Source organism: Lepidochelys kempii, chromosome 11, assembly GCF_965140265.1.
Source record: "Lepidochelys kempii isolate rLepKem1 chromosome 11, rLepKem1.hap2, whole genome shotgun sequence".
Classification (NCBI taxonomy): domain Eukaryota; kingdom Metazoa; phylum Chordata; order Testudines; family Cheloniidae; genus Lepidochelys; species Lepidochelys kempii.
In genome coordinates, this window is record NC_133266.1 from 75,377,138 (window position 1) to 75,394,922 (window position 17,785).

At 51.2% G+C, this 17,785-nt stretch overlaps 1 protein-coding gene across 3 annotated transcripts; it reads right to left on the minus strand.

Annotated features, from left to right (window-relative positions):
• Positions 1-500: 500 nt before the first annotated feature.
• LOC140895930 (small ribosomal subunit protein bS16m-like) lies at positions 501-15,472 on the minus strand. Of its 3 annotated transcripts, XM_073306882.1 has the most exons (5): positions 15,365-15,472; positions 9,423-9,535; positions 4,682-4,843; positions 1,539-1,799; positions 501-719 (listed from the first exon to the last, which is right to left on the minus strand). In XM_073306882.1, the coding sequence occupies exons 1-5, from the start codon at positions 15,409-15,411 to the stop codon at positions 604-606; spliced, it is 699 nt and encodes a 232-aa protein (XP_073162983.1). In that variant the 5' UTR covers positions 15,412-15,472; the 3' UTR covers positions 501-603. The 3 variants fall into 3 exon arrangements, with proteins under 3 accessions (XP_073162983.1, XP_073162984.1, XP_073162982.1); XM_073306883.1 differs by lacking the exon at positions 4,682-4,843 and having other exon boundaries at positions 15,365-15,465; XM_073306881.1 differs by lacking the exons at positions 501-719; positions 1,539-1,799; positions 15,365-15,472 and having other exon boundaries at positions 4,827-8,360; positions 9,423-9,502.
• Positions 15,473-17,785: the final 2,313 nt, after the last annotated feature.

Below are 17,785 nucleotides of genomic sequence, written 5' to 3' on the forward strand. Positions count from 1 at the left end.
AGTGTCCCTCCTCTAACAAAAATCTTGAAATAGTTCACTGTAAAATTAAAAACCAACTGTGGCTTGTCTTAAGTAATGGTAAGGTGACATTTAGAAGGAAGCCTCCAGGTGCATCCTCACCTGTTCATTGATCCAGCACAACTTCCTATACATTAGACTCTTACGACAGTCAGTAACGTTCTCTCTACCTCCACAATAGAGCTATTTAGAAAACGGGAGTTTGTATTCAGTTTGTATGAATGCTGTAATCTGGAAGGCCCAGATGCACAAAGGTATTTTGGTTCTTGGATTCCATTGGATTTCAGTGGAATTTAGCAGCCTAAATTTTACCTTGGTGGATCTGGGCCTAAGTAATTGCAGTTTGACAAACATGAAAGATTAATAATTTGTGAAAAATAAGAAGTAATTAACAAATGAGGACAATCAGAATCCTTGTCTGAGGACTCCTAAAGCTTCAAAATACTTTAATGTTCTTATGAAATAATTGACATCCACTATCATTTCTTTGCCTGCAGTAAATATATTGTCCTTTTTAGTTGGCACACTGTTCTGATCATTGTCTGTACAGTAATCTTTTGAGTAATTCAGTTCAGTTAGATGTTATCAGTCACCTGGAGTTTCTTCCTCAGAAGCTGTTACGGCTTTCAAGGCTCTTCGCTTCCTTAATCTTTCTGCATTTGTGATTGTCATAGGATGCAATGGGAAAAATCCAGAAAGACCTGAAAGAAAGATTATTGATATTTATAGCTGGAGTTGCAATATGACTGTTCTAGACACACAGATTCAAAGGCTAAAAGGGAGCGCTGTGATTATCTCGTCTGACATCCTATATAACACATGTTATAGAACTTCCCCAAAATAATTCTTAGCATATATATTTCAGAAAAACATGCAATCTCAAGTTAAATTGTCAGTGATGGAGAATACACGACAACCCTCGGTCAACTGTTCCAATAGTTAATGAGACTTTTAAGAAGTGAGAGTAATTGTCTCTCTCACTAACCCTCTAGTGGCTTGAAGTGCCTTTTACTGCTGTCTCGGCCAGCTCAGCCTCTCCATAAATGAGACCCGTTCCCATTTCCTCAAAAAGAACAGGAGTACTTGTGACACCTTAGAGACTAACAAATTATAGCTCATCTTAATTAGCCTTTTACAGTTTGTATGGCAACTCCCACCTTTTCATGATTCTCTGTATGTGTAGATAGATCTTCTTACTATATGTTCCACTCTATTCATCTGATGAAGTGAGCTGTAGCCCACGAAAGCTTATGCTCAAATGAATTTGTTAGTCTCTAAGGTGCCGCAAGTCCTCCCGTTCTTTTTCCGGATACAGACTAACAAGGCTGCGACTCTGAAACATCCCATTTCCTGTGGCCAAAAGAAGGGTGACTGCATATATACATATTCTCAAGGATTCATGCAAAGAAATGAAGAAAGAGTCTTTGGTACTCCAAGTATGCGGAGGATCACCAAGGAAAACCTATTGTCTTTTAAGAGACATAAGCAAATAGTTCAGATTGGAAAACACACTGAGTTACCTAGAAGTTTTTCAACCGGTTTTGTGACATGTGCTCCACAACCAATCCAGTGTTTGATTCTCTCGATGTTCAAGCCAACAAGCTTTTCATTGTGGCTATTTGGGAGTGGGTCATAGCAGCCCACTTGCTCCAAATACTTGCTGTCCCGTGCTCGCTTGTTATATGCGGCCACTATACGGAAGAAGGGTCTGTTGGCACAACCACCAAGAGCCAATCGGATAGCTACGTGTCCTCCATGATAATTCTTCATAAGGAGATGAGCTGAAGGGAAGATCAACAGGTGTCACAATAGATTTGATTATAAACAGATGCGTATAGACATCGAGCCAAAAAATTCCAAAGGCCTTAGAGAAAAGCTTGGTTTCATTTAAAAATCAAGAAAACTGCTGTAACCTGCCCTTACGCAGCAACAATAGATTATTCTTCATGATGGAATCGAAGTCTGTCCCTTGCCAGGACATTGAGGTCTTAAAGCAATTTATTTACAATAAAGATGACAGATTTGCTCTACCAACCCTTAAGAGAGTTCAGCGGTGAAGGCTGCACATTCTCCACTAACTGTGATTGATTTAGAGGGATGCAGAAACTGGGGTCTGTCAGTACAACATGGTGTGCACGCAACCCTTAACAAGCCCTGTCTGCACTTACCAAGGTGCACCATGATGACCCTTGAAAGCACCTAAAAGAGGAAAAAGACCATGAAGGAATCCCCGCCACTGCCAAACACAGAACAAGGGGCTAGCCCACTGCAGCTGTGCCGCTGTAAGTGCTATAGGGTAGACATAGCCTGAGTTGACAGAGACGAGAACCTGAAAGTTATACACCGGACCCTCGCTAGAACACGCGTCTATAGAACACAAATTCTGATAGAACGTGGTTGCGGATCCCAAATTTAGTCACCGTCATTAACTTTCATTGTAACGTGGTCCCCACTGTAATGCAGTACGCGCTAGAATGCGGGATTTGGCATGGATCCCAAATCCCACATTCTAGTGAGGGTCCAGTGTAGTTTGAAAATCCTGAGGGAAACATGGGAGTTTAGTTGCAAGCCCTGCCCTGGCGCCTGTAGACTCTGTCTCTCATGACCCATGTGCCATGGCGATCCTGGGAATGGAAGTTTCAAAGCACCTGCCCCCACTCCCACTTTTATGCTTTGGGGTTTAGGTAACTTTCAACCTCTTAGGAGCACAGGCAAAATGAAAAGATTTTTTTTCCCCCCTGGTAGCCCTGCTAGGCATCAGCCTCACTGCCGCACCCTGCCTGCTTTTCTGTTTCAATAGCTTTGTTGCTAGGGCAATGCCAACAAGTGCCACATGAGTACATAAAATCACTTGTCATTTTAAGGTAAGAATTAGTTTCCCCATTATATTGGTGTTCTGAGGATTTGGTATTATTTTATATATGTACGTTAAGGCTGTCAATCACAGTTCTCTCACACGATTAACTCAAAAAAATCAATCGCGATTAATCACGCTTATAACAATAGAATACCAGTTGCAATTTATTATATATTTTTGATCCATTTTCAATACTGATTTCAATTACAACACAGAACACAAAGTGCAGAGTGCTCACTTTATATTATTATTTTTTTATTACAAATATATGCTCTGTAAAAATGATAAAACAAAAAAAATAGTATTTTTCAATTCACCTCACACAAGTACTGAAGTGCAAAGTCTTTATTGTGAAAGTGTAACAAATGCAGCTGGGTTTTTTCTGATTGCATCACTGCACTCAAAAACAAAACAGTTTAAAACTTTAGCGCCTACAAGTCCACTCAGTCCTACTTCTTATTCTGCCAATCGCTAAGACAAAAGTTTGTTTACAACTGACAGGAGATACTGTTGCCTGCTTCTTATTTACAATGTCACCTGAAAGTGAGAACAGGCGTTCCCATGGCACTTTTGTAGCCGGCGTTGCAAGATATGCCAGATATGCTAAACATTCGTATGCCCCTTCATGCTTCGGCCACCATTCCAGAGGACATATTTCCATGCTGATGATGCTCGTTAAAAAAATAAGACATCAATTAAATTTGTGACTGTACTCCTTGGGGGGAGAATTGTAGGTCTCCTGCTCTATTTTACCTGCATTCTGCATATGTTTCATGTTACTGCAGTCTTGGAAGATGACCCAGCACATATTCCTTTTAAGAACACTTTCACAGCAGATTTGACAAAACGCAAAGAAGGTACCAATGTGAGATTTCTAAAAACAGCAACAGCGCTCGGCCCAAGGTTTAAGAATCTTTACAATTTTTTTGTTTTTTACAGAGCAAATATTTGTAATCAAAAATAAATATAAATCGAGGACTGTACACTTCGTATTGTGTTGTAATTAAAATTAATATATTTGAAAATGTAAGCATGCCAAATATTTAAAGTAAATGGTATTCTATTGTTGTACAACCGCACAGTTAATCGTGATTTTTTTTAATCGCTTGACAGCCCCAATATATGTGTGTGTGTGTGTGTCTATATGTACACACACTATGAAAATTACTTGATTGGGTTGCAGTAATTGTTATTCTTGGATATTAACTAGTTCAGGGACTCCTCAAATCTTGCTGCTAATTGCCCGCGGTTTAAGAAATAGCCGAGAACTCCCGGTTCACAGGACGTGTGTGCGGGTCTCTGTGTGTGGGGGGGGTCTCTGGGTCTGTGTGGGGCGGGTGTGTGTGGGGGTCTCTGTCTCTGGGTCTGTGTGGGGGGGTCTCTGTGTCTCTGTGTGTGGGGGGGGTCTCTGGGTCTGTGTGTGGGGGGTCTCTGTCTCTGTCTCTCTGTGTGTGTGGGGTCTCTGGGTCTGTGTGGGGTGTGTGTGGGGGGGGTCTCTGGGGGTGTGGGGGGTGTGGGGGGGTCTCTGTCTCTGGGTCTCTGTGTGTGGGGGGGTGTCTCTGGGTCTGTGGGGGTGTGTGTGTGGGGGGGTCTCTGTCTCAGGGTCTCTGTGGGGGGGGTCTCGGTCTCTGGGTCTGTGTGTCGGGGGTGTGGGGGGGTCTCTCTGTGGGTCTCTGGGTGTGGGGGGGTCGGCAATTCAAAGCCGCTGGTTTTATGCTGCGGCCCCCCCCATGGCTGGCCCCGCTCCCGCCGCCGGATCAGGGCGGCCTCAACCCCGGCCCCCTCTCGTGGCCGGCGCGCGGCTACCTGGCGGACGGGCGGCGCTGCCAGGCCCGGCCGGGGTCCTCCCCCCGCTCCCGCGCACGCCGGCTGAACCCCCCGGATCCGGGACGGCCGCTGGGGGGCGGGGAGCCCGTTCCTTCCTATTCCGGCCCCGATGCCTCAGTCGACGCATCGTCAAGGTCCAGACTTCGGAGAAAACAATAAAAACTAGGTACAATCCTGCTCGTAATAAAACAATCAAAAGATTTCAGGGTCTGCTGGAAAGCAGCGGGTGGCCCCGCTTTGGCCCGCGTCTGCCTGTTGGCTGCCCCTGTAATAACCCCCCTGCTTTCACAGTGCTGGTGGAGAGTCACTCCGGGGGAAGGGAGTGGGAGGACATGGCTCCCTGGGGGCCGACAAGTCGCCCTTGGGTGTCCAACTCAGGTGGACTTGCTGACGTGAAGCAGGGGTGCTGAAGGCTCTGAGACTCAGAGTCAGGAGGCGGTGACGCCAGGTGACTTTCCTCCCTGGAAAAAGAAAAGGAGGACTTGTGGCACCTTAGAGACTCACCCATTTATTTTAGGATGAGCTTTCGTGAGCTACAGCTCACTTCATCGGATGCATACCGTGGAAATTGCAGCAGACTTTATATACACACAGAGAATATGAAACAATACCTCCTCCCACCCCACTGTCCTGCTGGTAATAGCTTATCTAAAGTGATCATCAAGTTGGGCCATTTCCAGCACAAATCCAGGTTCTCTCACCCCCTCACCCCCCTCCCAAAAACCACACACACAAACTCACTATCCTGCTGGTAATAGCTCATCCAAAGTGACCACTCTCCCTACAATGTGCATGATAATCAAGGTGGGCCATTTCCAGCACAAATCCAGGTTTTCTCAGCCCCCCACCCCCATACACACACAAACTCACTCTCCTGCTGGTAATAGCTCATCCAAACTGACCACTCTCCAAGTTTAAATCCAAGTTAAACCAGAACATCTGGAGGGGGGTGGGTAGGAAAAAACAAGGGGAAATAGGCTACTTTGCATAATGACTTAGCCACTCCCAGTCTCTATTTAAGCCTAAATTAATAGTATCCAATTTGCAAATGAATTCCAATTCAGCAGTTTCTTGCTGGAGTCTGGATTTGAAGTTTTTTTGTTTTAAGATAGCGACCTTCATGTCTGTGATTGCGTGACCAGAGAGATTGAAGTGTTCTCCGACTGGTTTATGAATGTTATAATTCTTGACATCTGATTTGTGTCCATATATTCTTTTACGTAGAGACTGCCCAGTTTGACCAATGTACATGACAGAGGGGCCTTGCTGGCACATGATGGCATATATCACATTGGTGGATGTGCAGGTGAACGAGCCTCTGATAGTGTGGCTGATGTGATTAGGCCCTGGGATGGTGTCCCCTGAATAGATATGTGGGCACAGTTGGCAACGGGCTTTGTTGCAAGGATGAGTTCCTGGGTTAGTGGTTCTGTTGTGTGATGTGTGCTTGTTGGTGAGTATTTGCTTCAGGTTGGGGGGCTGTCTGTAGGCAAGGACTGGCCTGTCTCCCAAGATTTGTGAGAGTGTTGGGTCATCCTTCAGGATAGGTTGTAGATCCTTAATAATGCGTTGGAGGGGTTTTAGTTGGGGGCTGAGGGTGACGGCTAGTGGCGTTCTGTTATTTTCTTTGTTAGGCCTGTCCTGTAGTAGGTGACTTTTGGGTGCTCTTCTGGCTCTGTCAATCTGTTTCTTCACTTCCGCAGGTGGGTATTGTAGTTGTAAGAAGGCTTGATGGAGATCTTGTAGGTGTTTGTCTCTGTCTGAGGGGTTGGAGCAAATGCGGTTGTATCGCAGAGCTTGGCTGTGGACGATGGATCGTGTGGTGTGGTCAGGGTGAAAGCTGGAGGCATGCAGGTAGGAATAGCGGTCAGTAGGTTTCCGGTATAGGGTGGTGTTTATGTGACCATTGTTTATGAGCACTGTCGTGTCCAGGAAGTGGATCTCTTGTGTGGACTGGACCAGGCTGAGGTTGATGGTGGGATGGAAATTGTTGAAATCATGGTGGAATTCCTCAAGGGCTTCTTTTCCATGGGTCCAGATGATGAAGATGTCATCAATATAGCACAAGTAGAGTAGGGGCTTTAGGGGACGAGAGCTGAGGAAGCGTTGTTCTAAATCAGCCATAAAAATGTTGGCATACTGTGGGGCTATGCAGGTACCCATAGCAGTGCCGCTGATCTGAAGGTATACATTGTCCCCAAATGTAAAATAGTTATGGGTAAGGACAAAGTCACAAAGTTCAGCCACCAGGTTAGCCGTGACATTATCGGGGATAGTGTTCCTGATGGCTTCTGGTCCATCTTTGTGTGGAATGTTGGTGTAGAGGGCTTCGACATCCATAGTGGCCAGGATGGTGTTTTCAGGAAGATCACCGATGGATTGTAGTTTCCTCAGGAAGTCAGTGGTGTCTCGAAGGTAGCTGGGAGTGCTGGTAGCGTAGGGCCTGAGGAGGGAGTCTACATAGCCAGACAATCCTGCTGTCAGGGTGCCAATGCCTGAGATGATGGGGCGCCCAGGATTTCCAGGTTTATGGATCTTGGGTAGTAGATAGAATATCCCAGGTCGGGGTTCCAGGGGTGTGTCTGTGCGGATTTGATCTTGTGCTTTTTCAGGAAGTTTCTTGAGCAAATGCTGTAGTTGCTTTTGGTAACTCTCAGTGGGATCATAGGATAATGGCTTGTAGAAACTCGTGTTGGAGAGCTGCCGAGCAGCCTCTTGTTCATATTCCGACCTATTCATGATGACAACAGCACCTCCTTTGTCAGCCTTTTTGATTATGATGTCAGAGTTGTTTCTGAGGCTGTGGATGGCATTGCGTTCCGCATGGCTGAGGTTATGGGGCAAGTGATGCTGCTTTTCCACAATTTCAGCCCGTGCACGTCGGCGGAAGCACTCTATGTAGAAGTCCAGTCTGCTGTTTCGACTTTCAGGAGGAGTCCACCTAGAATCCTTCTTTCTGTAGTGTTGGTAGGGAGACCTCTGTGGATTAGCATGTTGTTCAGAGGTATTTTGGAAATATTCCTTGAGTCGGAGACGTCGAAAATAGGATTCTAGGTCACCACCGAACTGTATCATGTTCGTGGGGGTGGAGGGGCAGAAGGAGAGGCCCCGAGATAGGACAGCTGCTTCTGCTGGGCTGAGAGTATAGTTGGATAGATTAACAATATTGCTAGGTGGGTTGAGGGAACCATTGCTGTGGCCCCTTGTAGCATGTAGTAGTTTAGAAAGTTTAGTGTCCTTTTTCTTTTGTAGAGAAGCAAAGTGTGCCTTGTAAATGGCTTGTCTAGTTTTAGTAAAATCCAGCCACGAGGAAGTTTGTGTGGAAGGTTGGTTTTTTATGAGAGTATCCATTTTTGAGAGCTCATTCTTAATCTTTCCCTGTTTGCTGTAGAGGATGTTGATCAGGTGATTCCGCAGTTTCTTTGAGAGCGTGGGGCACAAGCTGTCGGCATAGTCTGTGTGGTATGTAGATTGTAATGGATTTTTTACCTTCAGTCCTTTTGGTACGATGTCCATCTGTTTGCATTTGGAAAGGAAGATGATGTCTGTCTGTCTGTATCTGTACAAGTTTGTTCATGCAGTTGATAGATTTCCACTCCATACGGCTAAATGCAGTGCCTTGCATAATGACAGGTTTCAGAGTAACAGCCGAGTTAGTCTGTATTCGCAAAAAGAAAAGGAGGACTTGTGGCACCTTAGAGACTAACCCATTTATTTGAGCATGAGCTTTCGTGAGCTACAGCTCACTTCATCGGATGCATATCGTGGAAACTGCAGCAGACTTTATATACACACAGAGAATATGAAACAATACCTCCTCCCACCCCACTGTCCTGCTGGTAATAGCTTATCTAAAGTGATCATCAAGTTGGGCCATTTCTAGCACAAATCCAGGTTTTCTCACCCTCCACCCCCCCACACAAATTCACTCTCCTGCTGGTGATAGCCCATCCAAAGTGACAACTCTCGACACAATGTGCATGATAATCAAGTTGGGCCATTTCCTGCACAAATCCAGGTTCTCTCACCCCCTCACCCCCCTCCCAAAAACCACACACACACAAACTCACTATCCTGCTGGTAATAGCTCATCCAAAGTGACAATGTGCATGATAATCAAGGTGTGACCTTAAGGGGTTGCCACACTAAAGAGCTCCTCCCAGGGACTGTTCAAGAGCACCAGACCTATGGCAGGGAAACAGCCTGGAGAATGGGATTTTCAAAAGGGCTGAAGCAGGTTAGGCAAGTCCATAGGAGTTAGGTGCTTTGGAGGTTCCCACCAGACACCTAAATACCACTGAAAGTGTGGCCCAAAGTGCTTAAACACTAGGGCCCTGATGCTCAGCTGGTGTCAGTCAGGGAGGCTGAGAATCCGTGATAACGTCTCCTGTTAACCAAGAGCACCCGTCCCTGCGCTCAGATAGCCAGGGAGAGAGCAGGAGACAGCACTGGGCGCACAGATTCATGATTATGAATTATCTGCTCTCCTGAAATCTTCCCCTTTGGGCTCTGCTCTGAGCAGCCAGGGAAGCTGGGACCCCAAGGGCTCTCCCAGGATCTGGGCCCCTCTGGGCTGGGCAGTCACAGTGCTCTGAATGAAGCTCTGATCCACGAGTAATAGGGGCACACAGGAACTGATAATAACCCAACCTGCTGGGCCAAATCCCTCCCCCTGCCCTGCTCAAATACAATGAGAGAAACCCCCAGCAGCGCCCCTTACCCAGGAATCCCGTCACAGCCTCCTGGAGATTGTTCTCTCGAGGGAAATCCCGGATTCTCTTTTCCAGCTCAGGGGACTCGGGCACCGGATGCGGAGACATGGCCTTCTCATCCCTGCAGAGACATGAGCGTGTTTATTCCTCCCCCTCCTTTGCTCTAAGTTCCTGCCCCCCAGAGCCAGATGGGGAGTGGGTGGGAGCTGGGCCACAGGCAGGGCTAACGGGGCTGTGACCTCTGCTGCCCAGGGAATTTACTGCCTGCACGATCTGCCGGGGGGCCAGCCTGGAGACTGGGGGCCTCTCTCCATCCAGAGAGAAAACCCAGCCCAGGCAGGGCCAGCTCCCCTCACACCTGGCCCAGCCCCACATTCCCTACAAGGGCCTGGAGGGGCTTCTCCCGGGGATGAGCGAGGGGCTCATTCTCCAGGCCCAGCTTCTTCTCAGCTTCTCCTCTCAGCCTCCAAGGGGCCTGGTCACTCCCCGTGGGGTGGGGGTTCTGGGACCGGGACACTGCCCCACGAGGGCCTGGGCTGGGACACTCAGCTCTTTCCCCACAGGCCCTTGGGCCCCCCTCACACGGGACAGGCTTTGGGCTATGACAGAGCTGGGGCCAGGTCCTAGCTGGGCCCTCGGGGTGACAGGCTCTCAGCCCCATTAATGATCCCCCAAGCCAGCCTGGTCCCAGGGAGGGTTCTCCAGCCCAGAGCTGTGGGGCACTCCCCTTCCCAGGGTGGGTCACACAGACACAGCGGCAGCAGCCCCAGGGCTATGGGGATGGAGGGGGGCTGGATCCAGAGGGTGAGACCGTCCCACGGTCGGGATGCTGTGTCTGCTGCCTGGGCTCTGAGCCCTGGTCTATACTAGGACTTTAGGTCGAATTTAGCAGCTTTAAACCGATGTAAACCTGCACCTGTCCACACGATGAAGCCCTTTATTTCGACTTAAAGGGCTCTTAAAATCGATTTCCTTACTCCACCCCTGACAAGTGGATCAGCGCTTAAATCGGCCTTGCCGGGTTGAATTTGGGGTACTGTGGACACAATTCGAGGTATTGGCCTCCGGGAGCTATCCCAGAGTGCTCCATTGTGACTGCTCTGGACAGCACTCTCAACTCAGATGCATGATTGTTTGCTGTTGCTCTGACGGAGGGAGGGGCGACTGAGGACACGGCTTACAGGGTTGGCTTCAGGGAGCTAAAATCAACAAAGGGGGTGGCTTTACATGAAGGAGTATTTCAGGCAGGACTTCACGGAGGGTTCCAATAAGAAATGGTGCACCTAAGTTATTGTTCTTTTTGGAACAAGGAGGTTAGTCTGGCCTCTGATTGATACATGGCTAGATTTACCTCACTGCACCTTCTCTGTGAGTGACTGCAGTGTAACCTGGAGGAATGAGTCCCCTAGACAGGGGGGGAAGCAAATGAGTACAAAACAAATCTGGTTTATTTCTTGTTTTGATCCACTCCATCTATCTTTTACATCTTTGGCTGACAGCAGATGGTGCAGAAGGACTGCATGCCGTCCACATCTCATGGCTGCTCGGCAGAAGATGGTACAATAGGACTGCTAGCCATCCTCATCGCTTGCCTGCCTGGCAGAAGATGATGCAATAGGACTGCGAGCAATCCGTATCGCCTGCTCACCATAAGATGGTTCTATAGGACTGACTGCAGGACTAAAGAGAATAACCGGATCAAGTCACTCCAAATTTAGTCCCTGCGCCCATGTCTGCCCAGGCGCTCCTGATAGACCTCACACAGGCGACCAGGAGCACCTCGGACATGACGATGATGGCTACCAGTCCTATTGCACCGTCTGCTGCCACAAGGCAATGGGTTGCTGCTGCTGTGTAGCAATGCAGTACCACGTCTGCCAGCACCCAGGAGACATACGGTGACGGTGAGCTGAGCAGCTCCAGGCTTGCCGTGGTATGGCGTCTGCACAGGTAACTCAGGAAAAAAGGCGCAAAACCATTGTCTGCCCTTCCTTTCACGGAGGGAGGGAGGGAGGGAACGGAGGCCTGACGATATGTACCCAGAACCACCCGCGACAATGTTTTAGCCCCATCAGGCATTGGGATCTCAACCCAGAATTCCAATGGGCAGCGGAGACTGCGGGAACTGTGGGGTAGCTACCCACAGTGCAACGCTCCCGAAGTCGATGCTTGCCTCGGTCCTGTGGAAGCGCTCCACCGAGTGAATGCACTTAATGCCCTTAGAGCATTTTCTGTGGGGACGCACACACTCGACTATATAAAACCGATTTCTAAAAAAACGACTTCTATAAATTCGACCTAATTCCGTAGTGTAGACATACCCTGAGTCTTTTCCTAGCACAACGAGGCCTGGGGGCAGACGGAGCCCGGATGTATCTGCTCACAGCACTTCTGACACCTCAGAGAGACACTGCCGCGGGGTGGGACCAATACTGCTGCCAAGGCCGCCCCGAGGGGGGTGCGGGCCCGGGGCAACCCCCCCCCCGCCCCAGACCCCGCCCCACTCCACCCCTTCCCCCAAGACCCTGCCTCCTTCCGCCCCTGAAGCAGCAAGATTAATCCCATACGTTGCATTGATTGTGACTTATTTGCCCTGAGACTCTGAGGGGCGGGCAGCTGAGAGGTCTCACGAGAGGTCACACAGGACGGCCAGGTCACCATCAGAGCGGATCGCTCTCAGATCCAGACCCACCTCTTTGTGAGGACCTCCCGCGATGAGAGCAACCCCCACTTGCCCACCCTCCACAGACACCCCTCCTTGGGAGAGAGAGGGAAACAGGGAAAAAAGAAGCAAGAGAAGAGGAGAAAGGAGGGAGGAAAGAGGAAAAGGGAAACCCAAAAGGATAAACCCCAAGGTCCCCAGTGATTCCAAGCGTCAAAGCGCTCGGTAGGAAATCACATTCTGCCCCCTTAAGCCAGTGTTTTCTGTGCCGAGAATTCTGCCTGCAGCAGGTGCATCAGACCCAACAGGTTCCAAACCTCTCGCAGCCTCCGACCTTGTCCAAGGGACGTTCGTTTTCTGGCACAACCAGGGGTAGGAAAGGAGAAAACTCCACAGAGGCTCCTCCTCATGCTACGACGTGAATCCTAATTCTCTCCCCGTCCTCGAGGGGAGACCCGGAGAAGGAGACGTACGGCAGCAAAGCCGGGGGGGTCTCAGCGACTGCCCTGGCCCTGCCCCTCGGCCCTGCCCCGCTGATGTCGGGGTCTCTCTGTGAGGTCACCCCCTCCCCACCACCTTTGCCCAATGGGCGGAGGTCCTGCAAAAGGCTTTTGTGATGTCACTGCCCCCCCACCCCTCCCCTCCCAGCTGATGTCCTGCCCCTGCCCAGCCTCTTGGAGCTTGGAGTTGTTGCCCCCGGATCTCCGCACTCAATGACTGGTGAGTCGGGGGATGGAGCCGGCTATACAATAAACCACCAGTTTTTCATAAATTAGTCGACTTAAGGCCAGAAGGGACCATTGGAGCATCTAATATGACGCCCTGCATCTCCCAGCCCTCCCGTGTGTCACAAGAGCTGCTTTTGCACTAAAGCACCTTCCCGAAGGGCATCTAGTCTTCACTGGAAGATATCAAGAGATGGAGAATCCATCACTTCTCTTGCCAGTTTGTTCCAGTGATGAGTCGCCCTCCCTCTTACAAATCTCTGCCTTGTTCTTATGGTATTTTTCTGATTTCTGCTTCCAGCCATTGGTTCTTGTTCTGCCTTTCTTTGCAAGACTAAAGAGCCCTTTAAATACTTGGTGTTTTCTCTCAGCGAAGGCACTGCAGGCTGCCATCAGCTCACCTCTCCATCTTTTTAAAAACTAAACAGACTGAGTCTTTCAATCCCTCCTTATAAGTCTTCTCCATCCCTCAAATATGGCTCTTTTTTGCACCCTCTCCAGTTTTTTTTAACGTTATTTTTGAAATGTGGACACCAGAACGGGATGCAATATTCCAGTGTCAGTCTCCCCACTGCTGAATCAGCTCCCTTTCCATCCTCTCTTTATCTATCCATGGATGGCGTCACGGACTCACAGGACTTGTGCTCTCTCTCAGCCTCGTACAGTCCTTGGGAGGAACCCCCTTCAGTGTGACAGCCCTTCTTGGAGATCCACTCTCTCGAGGGTTAAGCCGTAGGCCCTTCCGCCTCCTGCAACCCCTCTTCTCTGAGCCTTGAGCATGCCTGTCTGCCGTGGGCCCCCTCAGGGAGTCCCCTCACTCTGGACCCCTGGGGGCTCTACTCCCAGAGGGAAGAAAGCAACCCCGATCTCGAGACTGCCGTGACTCTCAGCCAGCGCAAAAGAGAGGGGTTTATTGAGCGTCTGAACACAGCACAGGAAACTCTCAGGGCCTCAGGCCTAATCTCCCTCTGCACAGTCCATCTAGGTCTCTCCTGCACCCGTGTGGGCTCTGGCTGTTTTCTCTCCCCAGTCCAGAAGCCCCCTCCTTCCAGCTAAGCGTCCGATATCACCTTCCCACAAGCCTGTGTCCTTTGTCTTCTGTCCCAGGTGAACAGGCTGCCTGGGTCTCCTCTATCTCAGCCTCTCCTCTCCTCCCTCTTTTCTTTCCCCCTGGCTGGAAGCAGTCACCGGGTCTTCTCTCCTCAGCCCATTGTCCTTCTACTGGCCCGACCTGGCTGTGACTTCCAAGCTGGGCCTCCCGCTCACCAGTCGCTGGGGTATCCGTTCTCCAGGCCTTTGCCTGAGGGCCCAACTGACAGGAGAGATCACCGCTGGTCCTCTGTAACAACAAACTACCTCTCCCACCAGTGCCACCTTGTTAAACAAACAGCACCCAGGGAAACTGAGGCACGCAAACCATTGTAAAACCAAGAAAATCCCCCCGTCATCACTGATGGCTTTGGCCCTGTTCCCCACAGCATCGCACCGGGAGCGGATGTTGAGTGGCTTGCCCGGTATGACACCTAAATCCTTGACAGAGTCACGGCTTCCCGGAGTACAGTTCCCCCTCGGTGGCCTGCCTGCTCTGTCCTGCTGCCCCCTCCCACTGCGCCAAGAGGGGACCTGGTGACTGGAGCTGCTGTGGTTGTATGAGAGCGCCGGGCTGAGAGACCAAAGGGCACCTCTGTTCTGGAACAGAGGGGTCTGGCCGGTAGGCGCAGTCGCCCCCGGTTTGGGACACAGAAGGGGCTGTGGCTGGCAGCAGCTTGAAGCCCGTCCCCCAGCTGCGCTAGGCACTGTTTGAATGAGTGCAACGTCCGTGTTACATATGGGCTCCTGGGGCTCGGTCGGAAGCACTGAACTGCCTCAGAGTTCTCTGTTTGCAAGGTCGGTGCCAGGAGATTAGAGAAACAAGGCGGGGAGGGGATCTCTTTCATTCTCCAACTTCTGCTGGGGAGAGACAAGCCTTCGAGCTCCACAGAGCTCATCCTCAGGCCCTGGTCTCTCTCCCCAACAGAAGCGGGTCCAATAAACCATATGACCTCCCCGGCCTGGTCTCTCGGTGTTTTCTGCTCCCACGGGCATGGCTGGGAAGGGCCACAGGGCTCAGCAGGCTCAGGGAGAAACCTCAGCCCCACTGGAGACAGGAGGGGAGCAAACCTCACAATCCGTGTGGTCACTGCAGGTCTGTGCAACTGCCCCCCACTCACTCAGTGGCAGTCTGTGGGGGAGGTCTAGAGTGGCCAGGTGTCCTGATTTTAGAGGGACAGTCCCGATTTTTGGGTCTTTTTCTTATATAGGCTCCGATTTCCTCCCACCCCCATCCCGATTTTTCACACTTGCTGTCTGGTCACCCGAGGGAGGTCTGGCAGCCCCCTCCCCAGCCACAGTCCGTGCGTGCCCAGCAGTCTGTGTGTGTCTCAGCAGCCCCCTGCTCACTCCCACGTGGAGCCCACATCGGGGTGGGCTGGGCCTTGGTTTGTTTGATCCCTGAAGGGTTTTCTGGACACTAACTGGCACCCCAAGTTTCTCCTACTTTGAGGAAATCCCTGTGAAAACTCACCTTTTCAGGGTGTCTGTTTCACACCCTCTGCCAGAGACGTTCCCCATTCTTTCTCCAGTTCAGCTGGCAGCAGGTCTCGTGCGTGGGGCGGGGGAGAGCTGAGATTTCAGGCTGCTGTCTTATGGCGGGATTGCTGCGATTAACTGGCTGAACGTGCTAATTCTGAGGACGAAACGGGGAAAGGGGCAGAGATCGAGAGTCAGGGAGTGAAATGGAGAAAATACAGGAAGCATTTCGAGCAAGGGCGAAGTGCAATGACCAGAATCCAGAATATTCTCTGCACCCCTTGTCTAACTCTGGGCCTGATTCTCTTCCGCATTGACGGCCCTTTCCCTGTCTCCGGCCGTGTCTGGAGGGCTTTATGCCCCTGTGCAGCCCCTTCACACTGCCAGGAAGGGAGAGGTGTTATGGAATCTTAGCCCAAACAGGAACCAGGCCCTGTGTCACCTTCATCCTGGGTTTCAGATGACCCCGAGAAGTTGGGGGGCCACCGGGGCCTAGAGCATGGCCCTGCCACAGCGGCCCCACCCCCGGTCATCCTCTTCCCCCGAGGCCCCATCCCCCCACTGTTCACTCCTCTGGCCCCCGAGGTCCCCCTACCTGCCCCTCGCTCCTCTCCGCCTCTTCCCCCAGGACTCCACTCACCCCCTGCTTGCTCCTCTCCGCCCCTTTCCCCAAACGGGGGCTACCGGGGGGCCATGGGGCCAGGCACCCGTCCCTTTTCTCTGTCTTCGGTGAGCGGGGGGCAGGGGGGTCCTTGGGGAAGGAGGTGGAGCAGGACAGGAAGAGGCACGAGAAGACGGGGCTACGGGGGAAAAGGCCGAGGGGGGGTGGGGTGCAGGTTTTGGGGGAAGAGGCGGAGGGGGGATAGGAAGAGGCAGAGCAAGAGCAGGGCATCGGGCTAAGAGGCAGAGGGGAGCGGGGTGCAGGCGGGGCCCCCACTTCTCTGGAGCTTCGCTTCCAGCGCTCGAAAGATGACCATGGGCCCACGGGCCTCCGGATGGGAGACCCGCCCCACATCCCCAGCGTTTCCCCCCCGCATGGACTGCCTTTTGGGGGAGGCTCAGCCTCCCCTGGCCTCTGATACGGGCTGCCCGTGCTCAGTTCCTTCCACGCTCTGGAGAGGAGCAGCACCCAGGGGTGGGGCTGAGCTGGAGGGCGCTGGGTGAGGGGCAGAGGCCTGAGACCGCAGGGACACAGCGTGAGGCACCATCCCAGGCATCCCCATGAAAGGAGCAGAACAGGGTTTACCTGGGGTGGGGAGTGTATGGAGAGCGTCTCAGGGCCGGTGGAGATGTATTGCCCTGGTGAGCAAGTGTGGCAAAAACACAGGCCTCGCTGTGAGCAGGATTTGAACCTGCGCAGGGAAACCCGAATGCATTTCGAGTCCAACGCCTTAACCGCTCGGCCCTCACAGCTGTGAGTGACGTGGCCCCCAGTGGCAGTCTCTACTGGAGCGGCTGGAAGCCGACGGGAGGGAGCTCTCCAGCCTCAACGAGCAGCCGTAGCCATGTTGGCAGGAGAAGCTCTCCCAGCACCATAGCACTGTCCACACTGGCGCTTAGGTCTGTGTAACTTGTGTCACTCGGGGGGTGGCTTATTCACTCCCCGAGCCACATACGTTCTACCGACACAAGGGGGAGTGTAGACGCAGCCTTAGCAGAGACGCGATTAAGATCCACTTCCTGGACACTACTGTGCTAATAAACGATGGTCACATAAACACCACCCTATACCGGAAACCTACTGACCGCTGTTCCTACCTACATGCCTCCAGCTTTCACCCTGACCACACCACACGATCCATCGTCTACAGCCAAGCTCTGCGATACAACCGCATTTGCTCCAACCCCTCAGACAGAGACAAACACCTACAAGATCTCTATCAAGCCTTCTTACAACTACAATACCCACCTGCGGAAGTGAAGAAACAGATTGACAGAGCCAGAAGAGCACCCAAAAGTCACCTACTACAGGACAGGCCTAACAAAGAAAATAACAGAACGCCACTAGCCGTCACCTTCAGCCCCCAACTAAAACCCCTCCAATGCATTATTAAGGATCTACAACCTATCCTGAAGGATGACCCAACACTCTCACAAATCTTGGGAGACAGGCCAGTCCTTGCGTACAGACAGCCCCCCAACCTGAAGCAAATACTCACCAACAACCACACACCACACAACAGAACCACTAAACCAGGAACCTATCCTTGCAACAAAGCCCGTTGCCAACTGTGCCCACATATCTATTCAGGGGACACCATCCCAGGGCCTAATCACATCAGCCACACTATCAAAGGCTCTTTCACCTGCACATCAACCAATGTGATATATGCCATCATATGCCAGCAAGGCCCCTCTGCCATGTACATTGGCCAAACTGGACAGCCTCTACGTAAAAGAATATATGGACACAAAT

What these genes read in the sequence shown, in the direction of transcription:
- LOC140895930 (XM_073306881.1), bottom strand. Translation starts at nt 8,218, where the DNA reads ATGGACATCGTACCAAAAGGACTGAAGGTAAAAAATCCATTACAATCT.